Here is a 14,438-nt window from a genome sequence, read left to right on the forward strand (position 1 = left end):
TGCTTGTTGCCAATGTGTTTTGGAGAAAAACATTTATTTCATGAAGTCATTTTCCATCCACTTTCAATTCTTCTCCTTCAATGAAAGGTTGGGATGATAACTGGATGACACTCGCTGAATTACAGAAGTGGCATGTAAGCGAGGTGTTGCATGGTCACCGGTTCTCATTTGTTGATTGGAATGTTGCTCCAGGATCAACAAAGATGTCGATATAAGAACATGTTGTATTGCTCTCAACTAGTGGTTAACAAGCCAGGTCGATTCTGAAAAAAAATCCTGAATGCAAACAATGAAATGCAACTAATCATATAATCCTGCATGAATAGCTGCATTTTAATGAGGTTTGCTACCCTTTAATAGTCAAGATAGCAAACCTTAAGGGCTGTGTGTCCAATTAAAGTCTAACAATATGGAGAAATTGCCCGCAAATTAATTTGTCACTTGGTAATACAATATTTGGCCCAAAGCTTTTTTGCATATTATTGGGCTGATATGGTTCATGGTATAACTAATAACTATTATGTTAAGAACATTTATGTTACATTGTATGATAACGAATTTGGGACTGTTTTGGGTCGCTAAATAATTAACATCTGAGAAACAAAGCCAAACCAGCTGAGAAATACTGAAATATAACAGATCATCTCGCAAATTATTTGTATTTAAAAGCAAATGTTTTAAAACTGAACAGTGAAATTAACTAAGTAGAATTAACTCAAATATTACGGAAAGTTATGTGAACTTAAAAACTAGTTGTTTTAAACTGATTGAGTTGCAGCAAATTTCTAGTAAATTATAGCTTTTAAGCTAATTTTTAGACTGTATAAAGAAAATAAATGTTAAAATTAAGTGTTATTGTGTGCTCTTTTTGCACAAGAGATGTGTTAGTGTTGAATTTTCTGTTCTGCTATTGCTAGCAAGCAGACGATCTTTTAATTGCAAAAGAAATTAGATAACATGACGGTCATTGTGTATGAGAAGGCTTAGTGAATATTTTAATTAAACTGCAAATAAACTGCAGGTAATCAGTTACAACTCAAGGATTAAGTTAGGAGAACTTTACATTTTGATTTTGTACAACACAAGTAAGTTTTTTGAGTTCTGCCAACTTATTAGGGTTTACTTTGCTTAGTATTTACTGCACAGTATGCTAGTGTTCCACTCAGAACACAGCCGCTGACAGAGACCTTCCTGTTACCTAAAAGACAAAGGAGTAGCATGACACAAATGCCAGTAAGTGCTCTCACATAAAATATTACTATGAAGGTTACAGAGACATTTCTCTGTATAATAGTTTGTTTACACACAGAATTTGCACATTTATGGTTGGTTGACTGGCACGATGGCATCCCAGTCCCATGGGCTCAGTATGAACTTGGACACATTCTCCCACAGGGCGGCACTGAACACAACCCTCATATGTTACTCTTCTCAACATATCACTGTGTTTTTAGCCAAACAATCACGCTCATGTTTCACATCTAATCAGTCATGCTGGTGCCAAAATTTCTAAAGCACGCACTGTATCAGTATCTCTTGATTATTATCATTTCAGGTGTTTATTATTTTGTAAGTGCCATCGAGCCTCTGCAGTGGCAAGAAATTCATGTAGAGAACAAGTGCCAGTAATCGCAGGGGCGTATTAACGCTAATAAAATAAGGGATGACGCTGCAGAGAGTGTACAGCGTTCAGGGCTCATATCATGGTGTCAGTCTCCTGAAAATAAACGTGAGAAAAGATGACCACTGGATGATGCCGGACTATTAGAGAACATTTAAGAGAACCCTAAAAGAGAACATTTTTTATATAGCGTTATTTTTTCAATTGAGGACATCTCCATATGTCCCCAAATAGGCATTTCTGTCAGATTTACTTCACTTCTGGGGACAAATTTGTCCTCAAACTATAGCTAAGTCCATGTACTGTACACACACACACACACACAAGTGCCATAAGTTTGAACCATATGTCAGTGCACCAATCTCAGTGTAAGCGTGTCTCCTCCAGTATGTCCAGCTGTTAGTAACAGATGCTGTCTGATGGTCGTCCTCACAGCTGGGACACACGCAACATCTTTAACACATTAACACACCTACTTTACTCTGCATACTCCAAAGCCAAAGCTCCTACACAGCAGTACAACAAATAACTACTAGAAGAGTTAATCCGAAAACAGATTAATAATCAGGACTCTAAAATCTGATTGGACGAGACTACAGTCAAAGCCCTAATGATGCCTAACTAAGGGAAAATCAACACCAACTGTCATGGCTTTTTACCGGTTAGATAAAAAATCTGTATTCTTAATCGTATTGTTGTTGCCACCATTTTAAAGCTGCTTTGGAAAAAACACTGAAAAGATATTCAGCATATCATATATTATGCATATGACGTTGTCATCCTTTTCGTATCGATTCATGATTCGGATCGCCAATGTCACGTGATTTATTTTCTTCTCCACAAGAGGTGTGATCAACGAGCATTATTCAAATGACTTTGTATGCAATCAGATAGTTGTTCAACCAATCAGACCAAAAGAGGCGTGGGGAACGACCCATCGCTTCTCTATCCGTCATCGTGTTAAACCCACCAATAGTGTGCCAGGTGGATAAGCCAGTCTGTGATTGGTTCCCGCAAAAGTGTAACAGAAGCAGTAAAAATGAATGTTCTGGTTTCCAGACTGAGCTGCAGGGAGAAATCAAATCACCGGCAGATCAGGCTGGGTTTAGCCTAACGGTGACTATCACAACACATAAAAATATTGTGTAGCCTGAACCACGTAAAGTAACATTCATACTACTCAAGCTCAGATGTGTTCAGCTTCAGATTATCAGGACAGCATCACCCACTTTCAGTGTCAGTAAAGGATATGATGGTCCAGTGAATGTCCAGCGTGCTGTTGATGAGCCCACCCTGGACCTGCTGTCTCTTCTCTTCTTGTTGGCGCACCGTGGCCAGTCGCAATGCATCATGGTCCGTCACAGGCATGCTGTCAAAATCAAACTTATCCACCTGAATGGCCATCCTGCACAAACACACAGAAGTACACAAAGGTCAAGTGAAGTGCTTGTCAAAAAAAACAACAGTGTTTTTATGGAGGATGACATGCTCAAAAATAAACCTCCAAATGTCAGTCAAATTTCTTTTGTATACACAATGTTCAAAAAACCGACAGCAAAAATCCATCACCGTAAAAGGCTTGTCAGAAACTGTACACAAAAAAATGCCAAGGGCATGTGCAAGCTCACATAACCACTTCAGGCTCATAGAAACGGCAATAAAATATCCTTGACATTTCCATGTTCTCCGTTATCAGCGAGCAGAGAGAAAGACAGAGAGAGAGAGAGAGAGAGAGAGAGAGAGAGAGAGAGAGAGAGAGAGAGAGAGAGAGAGAGAGAGAGAGAGAGAGAGAGAGAGAGAGAGAGAGAGAGAGAGAGAGAGAGAAAGAAAGAGAGAGAGAGAGAGAGAGAGAGAGAGAGAGAGAGAGAGAGAGAGAGAGAGAGAGACAAAGGGCGATAAAGGGATGGATTAATGAAGGAGATAAGACCCCGTGGGAGATGCTCTCAGGCCTGGAGTCGGATCGCAGCATCTCTGGAGAGGAATACGACTGCAAATCTACTGATACAAGACAGAAAATATGCTGAGATGTAAGCTTGGCCTCGCACAAGATCACAACATCAGTTGTTTGAGTGTGTCATAGAAAATATAAAGATGACAGTTGGAATACAGAAGAATACACTAGATTTAAAGCCCTGACAAGCCAGACCCACATCAAGATGTTTGGTCTGGAAACTCACCATTGACAGCTCAATCCGAGGGGCGGGATAAACGGTTGTCTTTCAAACTCCCTCTGCACACGATAGGATAGCGCTACAACCAACCAGAGCAACGTGAAGCAGAGCTCGTTGATAGATTAAACTTTCGCCGTATCCCGTCGGCAAAACTCAGAACACATCTTCCCTTATTAAAGGTCCCGTTCTTTACGTGTTTTCGAAGCTTTGATTATGTTAACAGTGTGCAATATAACATGAGTTCATGTTTCACGTGTAAAAAAACACAGTATTTTTCACACAATTTACTTATCTGAACAGCGCTGTTTCCTCTATTTTGCGTGTTCTTGTGGGCGGAGGGTTAGTCAACAAACAGTTCTAGTGACGTCATTCCTGAAGGAAGTGCAGGGGTGTAGTCCAAACCGGCCGTTCGCTGTAGGCTTTGAAAGGGAACTTCTGTTAAATAAAATATCTCGCTTGGCATTGAACTTTGAGCGTTATAATTATACAGGTATTATTTATGCTCTAACAGCAACATTACACACTAACTAAAGTTTGAAAGATGGAACACGAAGAACGGGACCTTTAAGAATGACTTCAGTGCCATTCTTTTCTCAGAGAAAAGCTTAACTCCAAGTCTTCCAGAGTCGCGGTCAAAGCTGATTCGAAAGACCGCCGTTCGCCAGTTTCTGTGTTTACTAGAAGCACGCAAACGCAACTCGGCCGTCATTATGTTAAGCCCCGCCCACCGACTCTATACACGATGTGATTGGCCCGACCAGAGTTTGGCTTTTACAGCTCAGAAGTGTATTAAGAGTTGACGACACTCACGGCAGATTAGATTTGCAGCATGCTAGTGTGTCCAATAGGATTACTAGGGTGTTGCTAAGTTGTGGCCACGGCAACAGAGACCACCCTAAAGTATATAGCTATATTTAACATAAATTGACAGATAAATAAATTCAGCATTTTATTGCCATGTATTCTGGACAGACGGATGGATGGACGAAGGGAAAGATAGATGGACGGACGGACGGACGGACGGACGGACGGACGGACGGACGGACGGACGGACGGACAGACAGACAGACAGACAGACAGACAGACAGACAGACAGACAGACAGACAGACAGACAGACAGACAGACAGACAGACAGACAGACAGACAGACAGACAGACAGACAGACAGATAGATAGATAGATAGATAGATAGATAGATAGATAGATAGATAGATAGATAGATAGATAGATAGATAGATAGATAGATAGATAGATTCTTGCCTAAACAAACACCATTAATGGTGAAATTTGTCCGCACACACATCCTCGAGTTCTTCCTTCATTCATTCATCCAGTAAAACAGAAGACAACAGGCCCAGCAGACACTGATACATAATTCATCACACACACACACACACACACACACACACACACACACACACACACACACACACACGCACACGCACACACGCACACACGCACACACGCACACACGCGCACACACACACACACACACGCACACACGCACACACATGCACACACACACACATTAAGGAGCCTCCGGCCGACTCTCGCCTCTGTTTCCACAGCCTGAGGCGTGTGGGCCGTCATACAGGAAGGAATGATCATTTACTCTTGGTGTTCTTCATCTGTCTCGTGTGTGTGTGTGTGTGTGTGTGTGTGTGTGTGTGTTGGGGGGGGGGGGGGGCTGCTGCAGTGGATATGGACTCTGAACGCAGAGGTCAATGGACATGAAGCGGCATCAGTGAAGGTGAATCTGATCCTCAGACTCATGCTACTATCTTTTGTCTGCAAACACTCTTTCTTTCTTTCTTTCTTTCTTTCTTTCTTTCTTTCTTTCTTTCTTTCTTTCTTTCTTTCTTTCCTTCATCTTTTTTTTAATTCTTCAGTTCTGTCTGTTTCTTTTTTTTTGTTCTTTTGTTTACTTGGCCTTTCTCTCAGTTTATACTTTAATTTTGCCATGTGATATTTTGTGTTATTTATTCCTTCTTTTTGTTTCTTCTAATTACCTTTTCCTACCTTCATTGCTTCCTTTTTCATTCTTTCTTCCTGGTCATCCTACCCTCCATTCCACTTTTTTTCCATCTTCAATCTATCTATCCTTCCATTGCTTGCTTACTTCCCCTTTTCATTCTCCCTACTGTCCTTTGAGTTCTTCCTTTATTTTGATATTCTAACTTCAATTTTGTTCTTCCACCATTCCATTTCATACTTCATTCCTGCCTTCTTCCATCCTATATTGCTAGTTTCCTTTTTCTGTTACCTTTCTGAATTTTTGTCCTTCCTTCCTTCCTTCCTTCCTTCCTTCCTTCCTTCCTTCCTTCCTTCCTTCCTTCCTTCCTTCCTTCCTTCCTTCCTTCCTTCCTTCCTTCCTTCCTTCCTTCCTTCCTTCCTTCCTTCCTTCCTCCCTTCCTTCCTTCCTTCCTTCCTTCCTTCCTTCCTTCCTTCCTTCCTTCCATCCTTCCATTCCATTTCTATTCTTCACTCCTTAATTTCTTTCATCTACCTTCTGCTGTTCTTTCTTCCTACCATCCTGTTTTACCTTGCTCCCTTTCTTGCTTTTCATGCTACCCCCCTTCCTTTTTTGTTTTTCATAAATTCAGTTTGTTCTTTTTCTTTGTTTTTTGTCCTTGACTTTTCTATCTACTTACCTTCATTTTTGTTCTTCATTTATTCCTTTCTTTTAATCTACTTTCTTCTGTTCTTCCTTCCTTCCTCTTTTCTTTTTTCCTTCCTTCCTGTATAACTTCCTTCTTTTTTGTTCTTTCTGCTTTGTTCCCTTTGTCCTCTTTCCTCTCTCTCTTTAATGTTTAATGCAATCATGAAGTTTAGTCACCTGACGTTCATGAGATGAGAGGTTATTGTCAGTGAAGAGGCTGCAGGTGTTTTGGGATTGATACAGATGGATGTGTCAGGAAATGTGATCTGATTCATGTATAAACTAATCCTGTAAAACTACACGCAGGTGAGAGGAGATGTTGAGACATGATGGACTGATAAATACAACGTCAGGGACGTGATCTGCGATATGGAATCTCATTTGGGAACTCACACAAGCTCCAAAGAAAGACATCTCACTGCTGAACACGAGCAGCGCTCAGAAAAACTCACATTCACACAGAGCAAAGAGGGAAACACATTTCTACAGAAACGCCCAGAGTAATGAACCCAACCACAGAGAGATTTGAGATGTGAGACTCATCTCAGAAAAAAAAAGAAGAAAAAAGATCGCCTTACTGACACACCACTGAGAAAATTCAATTCAGCAGTTATTATTTAAACCATAAACCAAATTTAAACTGGTGAATTTCAAGACGCTACTTCTCAGAGAGGGTGAAAACCGCCAGACAGCTAACAGCTAATGTCATAATTAGCATACGGAGAACAGTGACAGTACGCCAATTAAAACACTGCCACAAAGACTATTAACATTAAACAAAGGAAAAATTGATATCACTAACCATTAGTCAGTGTGATTCAGCCCTATAGTTAAAATGTAACAAATGAAAATGATATTTTGATATGTAAACACACACACACACACACACACACACACACACACACACACACACACACACACACCCATACACACACACAATGAGCTGTCTGTATCAATGCATCTGGACTGACTCAGCCATAGACAGAGTGTGTTATCATCCTACACATGAGCACTACAAAGAAAAAGTAAAAGAAAGAAAAAACAGAAAAAGATAAGACAAGAAGAAGCTGAAACAGAAACAGACCTCTAAAGATTAAAGGACAATCTCTCTCTCTCTCTCTCTCTCTCTCTCTCTCTCTCTCTCTCTCTCTCTCCCACACACACACACACACACACACGCACACACACACACACACACTTTACAGGTTACTCAGGGAGAAATAAAGTGACAGGTAGAAGAAAAATAAATACATTTTCAAACATCAGTTTGCATGCTTTGTGTGTGCAGTGTAGCAGTTTCATCAGTTTTCAAGAAAGAAAGAATGGAAATGAAAAGAAGAAAGAGAAGATACAGCATTTATGTGATCAAGGCTTTCTGCTGCAGTTTCAAAGTGTCACCGTTGTGTCTTCAGAGGAGGGAGAGAGAGAGCGAGAGAGAGAGAGAGAGAGGGTTATATTTAGCTCACGTGTGTGTTCTCTCCCGTGACTCCAGCAGCAGAAACACTGAGCTATTTATAGACCGCCTCCCAGTAACCCGCGGTTACTGGCAAACACAGCAGCATCACTGCGCCACGGCAACGCCGCATCACCCCACCCAGAATCAGCAGCGGCATGAGAGCAGCACACAACACCCGAACATCACATTAATTCACTCTGCCGTTCAATTAGAGCAGATGAAATTTAAAAAAGAATTTCAAACATTGAAAGCGACACAATTCCTCAGATGAGTCCACAGAAAAGATGACAGGTTATTAAATCCCTCCATCGGCAAGAGATCCAACCCACAAATTCTGAATTATGTATGTGTGCGTTTCTTTCTTCATTCTATTAGTGATATGCTAACAAGTCTACAATGAATTTGTTATATGTTGTGATGCAATTTTAATGTTTTATACATTATTTTTAATTACATTTAATTGGATATATTTTAATATAGACACATACTGCATATTATACATAAATATGTGTATTATACATACATAATTCACAATAATGTACAAGTTAAATCAGCATATTTGAATATATATCAATACTTTTTTTTTTTTTGAAATTGCAGCACGGCATGCATCTGTGAAGGATTGTCTTAGCAATGGCTTAAACGTTTCTTAGTAGGCAGCACAATGAAGTTGTATTTGCTGTCAGTAGGGAGCATTTCTATGATGGTAACTCAGGAACAGATCGAGAGTATTTCAGCAGCATCTCGACACTGTGGGAAAGGGGAAATTATGGTATGCATCCTTACATACACACACACACACACACACACACACACACACACACACACACACACACACACACACACACACACACACACACACACACACACACACACACACAGTAAAAGGAAAAGTGGCCCTTCATCATGGAGGAAGCACTTAGAGGTTTGTTGCTACAGCAACAGGCTTTTGTTTAAATTATGTGGGTAATGAAGAAGTTGAGCAGAGTATGGCACACCAGCACACAAACACACACACACACACACACACACAAACAGACACACACACACACACACACAGAGAGAGAGAAGTGGAAAGAGTTGCAAAAAAACACAATGTCACAAATTCAGTGCCCTTAATGCTCTCTCTCTCTCTCTCTCTCTCTCTCTCTCTCTCTCTCTCTCTCTCTCTCTCTCTCTCTCTCTCTCTCTCTCTCTCTCTCTCTCTCTCTCTCTCTCTCTCTCTCTCTCTCTCTCTCTCTCTCTCTCTCTCTCTCTCTCTCTCTCTCTCTCTCTGTGTGTGTGTGTGTGTGTGTACAGGTTTAACTTATAGTGGGGAAAATAATTATTCGATCCCCTGCTGATTTTGCAAGTTTTCCCACTTACAAAAAAAATGATTGGTTTATTTTAACAGATAGAGACAGAATATCAATGGGGGGAAAATCCAATATTAAAAAAAAACAACACAAAAAAAAATCAATATGAAGGCTATAAATTGATTAGGATTTGATCGAGTGAAATAAGTATTTGATCCCATACAAACCAGCACGAATTCTGCTTCACACATATTGGAACAGATTAGTGCTGTCACTTTAAGAAAGTACTCCTAACGTCAGCTCATTATGTGTATAAACAACCTGATCACACATAAATGCGTATACATAGTACGAGTGTGCAATGTCGTGGAATGTATACGCCAAAACTCATTTTGGCGTAAATATGATACGCTGTTTTTCGCGTGCATATGATTCGCACTTTATGGCGTATATATGACACGCGCTTGGGTAGGTTTAGGGTGGTGGGGTGGGAGGTTCGTATGTATAATACGCCATAAAATGCGTATCATATGCACGCGAAAAACAGCGTGCCATAGACACGCCAAAATGAGTTTTGGCGTATACATTCCACGACATTGCACACTCGTACTATTTATACGCATTTTTTGTGAGAATACCCTGGTATAAAAGACACCTGTCCACAGAATCTATATCTTCCATTCCAACCTCTCCACCACTAATACATGACGGTGGATTGCAATCCTGCAGAGCCTGACTTCAGACTGACCATCTGAAGTATGCCACTGAACATCTAAATGATTCAGTAGTAGGCCTGGGAGAAAGTGCTGTGGCCAGATGAGACCAAAATTGAGCTCTTTGACATCAACTCAACTCAGTGTGTTAGGAGGGAGAGGAATGTTGACTATGACCCCAAGAACATCATCCCTATAGTCAAGCATGGAGGTGGAAACATTATGCTTTGGGGCTGTTTCTCTGCTGAGGGTACAGGACGACCTCACCGCATCGAACGCCATGCTCTTCCTTCCCCGGGCAGATCACTGAAGATGGGTCGTGGATGGTCTTCCAGCATGACAAAACTTACAGCCAAGGCAACAAAGGAGTGGCTCAAGAAGAAGCATATTAAGGTCATAGAGGGGCCTAGCCAGTCTACAGACATTCATTATATAGAAAATCTGTGGAGAAAGTGACAGCCAAGAAACCTTAAGGATTTAGAGAGGATCTGTAAAGAGGACTGGAACAAAATCCATCCTGAGATGTGTGCAAACCTGGTGACCAACTACAAGAAACATCTGTGCTTGCCAACAAGAGTTTCTACACCAAGTACTAAGTCTTTTTTTTCTTCTTTTTTTTTGCATGAGAAGCAAAAACTTCTCAAATACTGAGAAATCAACATTTCCTGTACCGAAATGCAAATAAATGTATAACCTTTATGTAATGCAGTTTCCTGGATTTTTTGCGTTGTTTTTCTCTCTCTAGCTGTTAAAATAAACCTACCAATAAATTATAAACCCTTATTATTTTGTAAGTGGGCAAACTTGCAAAATAAGAAGGGGATCAAATAATTATTTTCCCCACTGTATATTGTAAGGAGCAAATATCCCCACAAGTATAGTAAAACATGAGATTATCTACCTAACAGCCAGTGGTCTGCACAAATGTTGCGACTGAGACAAATCAAAGCACAATTATTTGTCCAATTTAACAAATAACCCTTAAAAACTCACTCTAGGGTCTATGGTCCCATCCCCAAAAGAGCAAATGGGCCTCTGGTTACATGGGAACTGATAAGGTTTACGACCAGAAGGAATCTGCAGAGAGCTGTGAATCCCACTTAATTCTTTTTCAAAATGACCAGGTAAATAAACGCGGTAAATAAACCATCTTAAACCCATATCGCCTTTATGAACACTTGAGAAATATATAAACGTACATCCAGCTCATGATTTTCATTTCATAGGGTTTGGTCTATGTCTTAATTAAATCTCGGTTGGATTTAAGTTTCAGAATTGCATACTATGGTTAACGAAAATCATGTGTATGGCATGTTTGGTGTCTAAAAAGGTTGTAATTTAAAGATCTGAACGATTGTGTATATGATATGTTGATACTTGTGCAACATATTAGTATTACAAGAATCTTTAATAGTCCCTTCATTAGCAACCAATCCAGTTACATATACAAACTCCCCCTCCCGAAGCTTAAGTACGACTGGCTCACTGACCACGTGAAGAAGAGGTTAAAAAGCCTACACACACATCAAGCCAGTGTGTGTGTGGGAAAGGTAACCTAATCGGAGCACACAGTAAAGGGCCGGCAGGTCCAACACCTCAAGTCATAACTTCCTTGACGGAGTCTAAATAACGGCACGTGCATCTTATCTTCTTCAGTCAACGCAGAAGAAATCAATTTTGTTGTTCACAATGTAACAAGCAATGTTATTAGGTAGAACTGTTCCAAAGAAAGTAGAAATTATATGAAGAAGTATTAGCGTATGCCGTGTATTTGATGTCCAATGTCACTAGCTGAGCAGAAATACAATCATGTTTCGCTTGCTCCTCTTAAAGTTGCGTTGGATTGTCTCCTTAGCATAGGGGTTGAGAGGTCCACATATCACCATAAATCACATATATGCTCTAAACACACCTCATAAGCATGCAAAATAATATAAGTGGATTTTTTTTGTAATCGCAGCTTTGAACAATTTCATATTGTGGCATCTGTAATCATAATCACGAATAGAAATTCCATTAATTTACAGTCTTAATGTTAACTGACAATAAAGAGAGATTAAGAGAGAGCGTGCATGCTCTTGTTTGGTGATCATTCACTCAGCACACATGCATCATTAGAATTAAACTAAATCATATATGTATGTAAAAAATGATGTGATTTATGTATAACATACATAAAAAGTGATTTATGTATAACAAGTATTTCCCTATATTATAAGACGACGTTTACAGGACAAGAAGTTTACTGTACGCATCCGAAGCTCGTGCTCAGAAAACCTTGTCTTTTTAATGTTAATCAAACAACAAAAGACAAAGAAATCTCTCACCTGACTGAATGACTTCTGTAACTTTAATTAGAAAAAAAACACTCATTTATACAGTGAAGATTATACAGTGTTATTTTACATTACATTTCTTTGCTCAAATTATGTACCTGAAAACTATTGTCTGAAAATCACTGATTATTTCATTTGTATCTGTGTTCTATTATATTTACTTGTGCTATTTATTTGTACAGGGCACAATCTAAAATAGGGGAGCACAGGGCACAACGTAAGTTTACTAGTTGCCATATCAACTTTATTTAGAGACAAAATTGTGCCAACATTTTTTTTTTAAATCTTTGGAAGATATTACTGGACATTTATTTAACCATAGCAAAAGTAAATTTTTCATCTCTGTTTTTTGGTTATTCAAAATAAGGCAATGTTGTCACACTGCACTACAATGAGCCCCTATTAGACCTACTCTATTATATTCCATACGTTTATGAATTCATTTGAGAAACCATGAGAAAAGGGTGAATAATGACTGAGAGTCAATGTTCAGAAATGATTCATTATTACTATGTATATAATAATAATGAACTATGCTGTACTAGACGTGTGTGAAATAAATGTGGGGGGAAAAAAATACTCTGAACCCTGAGTGGATTTACACAAACTGAGAAAATCAAAAAGCGTTAGGTTGTGCCGCGGTCTCCCCTATAATTAGGATTAAAAAAGTACATCATGTACAACTTTAATAAAAAGTGGCACATCTTCCCCCGCTCTCTCCAAATCATCAGATAAACCTGCCCAATTAACCTGTTGAGCCTAAACCATGACAATGACATACCTGAACTCAACTCTTTTCCAAACCCTATGGAGTCTGTAGAACATTGTGGTGTGTTTTAAAAGAAGTTTTAATGTCTCATTAGTGTCAGCTGACTAAACACAGTCAGATTCAATATGATCTGAGTTAGTTACCTTAAAGGGTTAGTTCACCCAAAAATGAAAATTCTCTTATTAATTATTTACCCTAATATCATTTGACACCCGTAAGACCTCCGTTCATCTTCAGAACACAAATGAAGATATGTTTGTTGAAATCCGATGGCTCAGAAAGGCCTTCATTGACACCAATGTCATTTCCTCTCTCAAGACCCATAAAGGCACTAAAGACGGCGTTACAAAGCCCATCTCACTACAGCGGCTCTACAATCATTTTATGAAGAATAGGTTTTGTGTGCAAAAAAAACCTAAATAACGACTCGTAAGCATAATGATTCATGTTTTGGATCGCCAATGTCACGTGATTTCAGCAGTTTGACACGCAATCCGAATCATGAATCGATACGCTGATTCATAACGGTTCGAATCTTTGTTTTGAAATCGGCCCATCACTATATAAGTCGTTATTTCGTTTTTTGCGACAAAAACTATTCTCTCGGCTTCATAAAATGATTGTAGAGCCGCTGTAGTGAGATGAACGGAGTCGAATATTAGGGTAAGAAATTAATGAGAACATTTTCATTTTTGGATGAACTAACCCTTTAAAGGTGCCATGTGTAAAAAATTTAGGTAAAAATATCAAAAAAAATGACCTACCATCAAAAGAATGAGAAGAAATAAGGGCGTAATTTAAAAAAATGTCAAGTTATAGTGCTGCAGAGAAATCAACCTTAATTAGCAGTAGCATTACTAGCCCCGGCCCGGCAGGTATCGTAATACCAGTCTCGGCCATGGGAGGCGGTATGCGGGCAACACATAGACCGTAAAAAAATATGGACGACTCGACATCATCCGTTTCCGCTTGCCATATTTGAAGCTTTCAGGCGGCCTTGCACGGCGCTGACATCTTGGGACCGAGTCTGCGCAGTAGCGATTTCGGGACCGGAGTTGCGCAGTAGAGCGCAGGAAGTACAGTCGCGATATCAAAAGCCCGTCCACACTCTCGCAGATGCAGAACAATTAATTATGTTGGTGTGAAATAAACAGTTATGGAAATGTAGAAATTAAAGCTAAAGCTCTAATCTGCTCCCAAAAATTTCGAAAAAAGTCCGTTAGTGCCCCAGTGACAACTTCACTCAGAGAAGCCGTCAGTCTCAGCTGTCAATCATGACGTCACACTCCCCGTTTTTATAGCATCAAATAACTAACTCAAACTAAACTTATTTTTAAAACGAACACCTGAAATGAAATCATCGTGATGATAACTGCCTTCAGTGACATAAACTAACTTTGGGGGAAAAATTTTGAAGC

The 14,438-nt window shown here is 39.6% G+C and overlaps 1 protein-coding gene across 2 annotated transcripts in view; it reads right to left on the reverse strand.

Moving 5' to 3' along the window:
- trappc9 (trafficking protein particle complex subunit 9) overlaps positions 1-14,438 on the reverse strand; it is a 288,563-nt gene that overhangs the window by 91,818 nt on the left and 182,307 nt on the right. For both annotated transcript variants that reach the window (XM_067426626.1, XM_067426625.1), the window contains one exon: positions 2,873-3,026. In XM_067426626.1, the coding sequence (XP_067282727.1) occupies positions 2,873-3,026 (154 nt within the window). The remainder of the gene's footprint in view (positions 1-2,872; positions 3,027-14,438) is intronic.

This window comes from Pseudorasbora parva, chromosome 19 (genome assembly GCF_024679245.1).
Source record: "Pseudorasbora parva isolate DD20220531a chromosome 19, ASM2467924v1, whole genome shotgun sequence".
NCBI classification, from domain to species: Eukaryota; Metazoa; Chordata; class Actinopteri; order Cypriniformes; family Gobionidae; genus Pseudorasbora; species Pseudorasbora parva.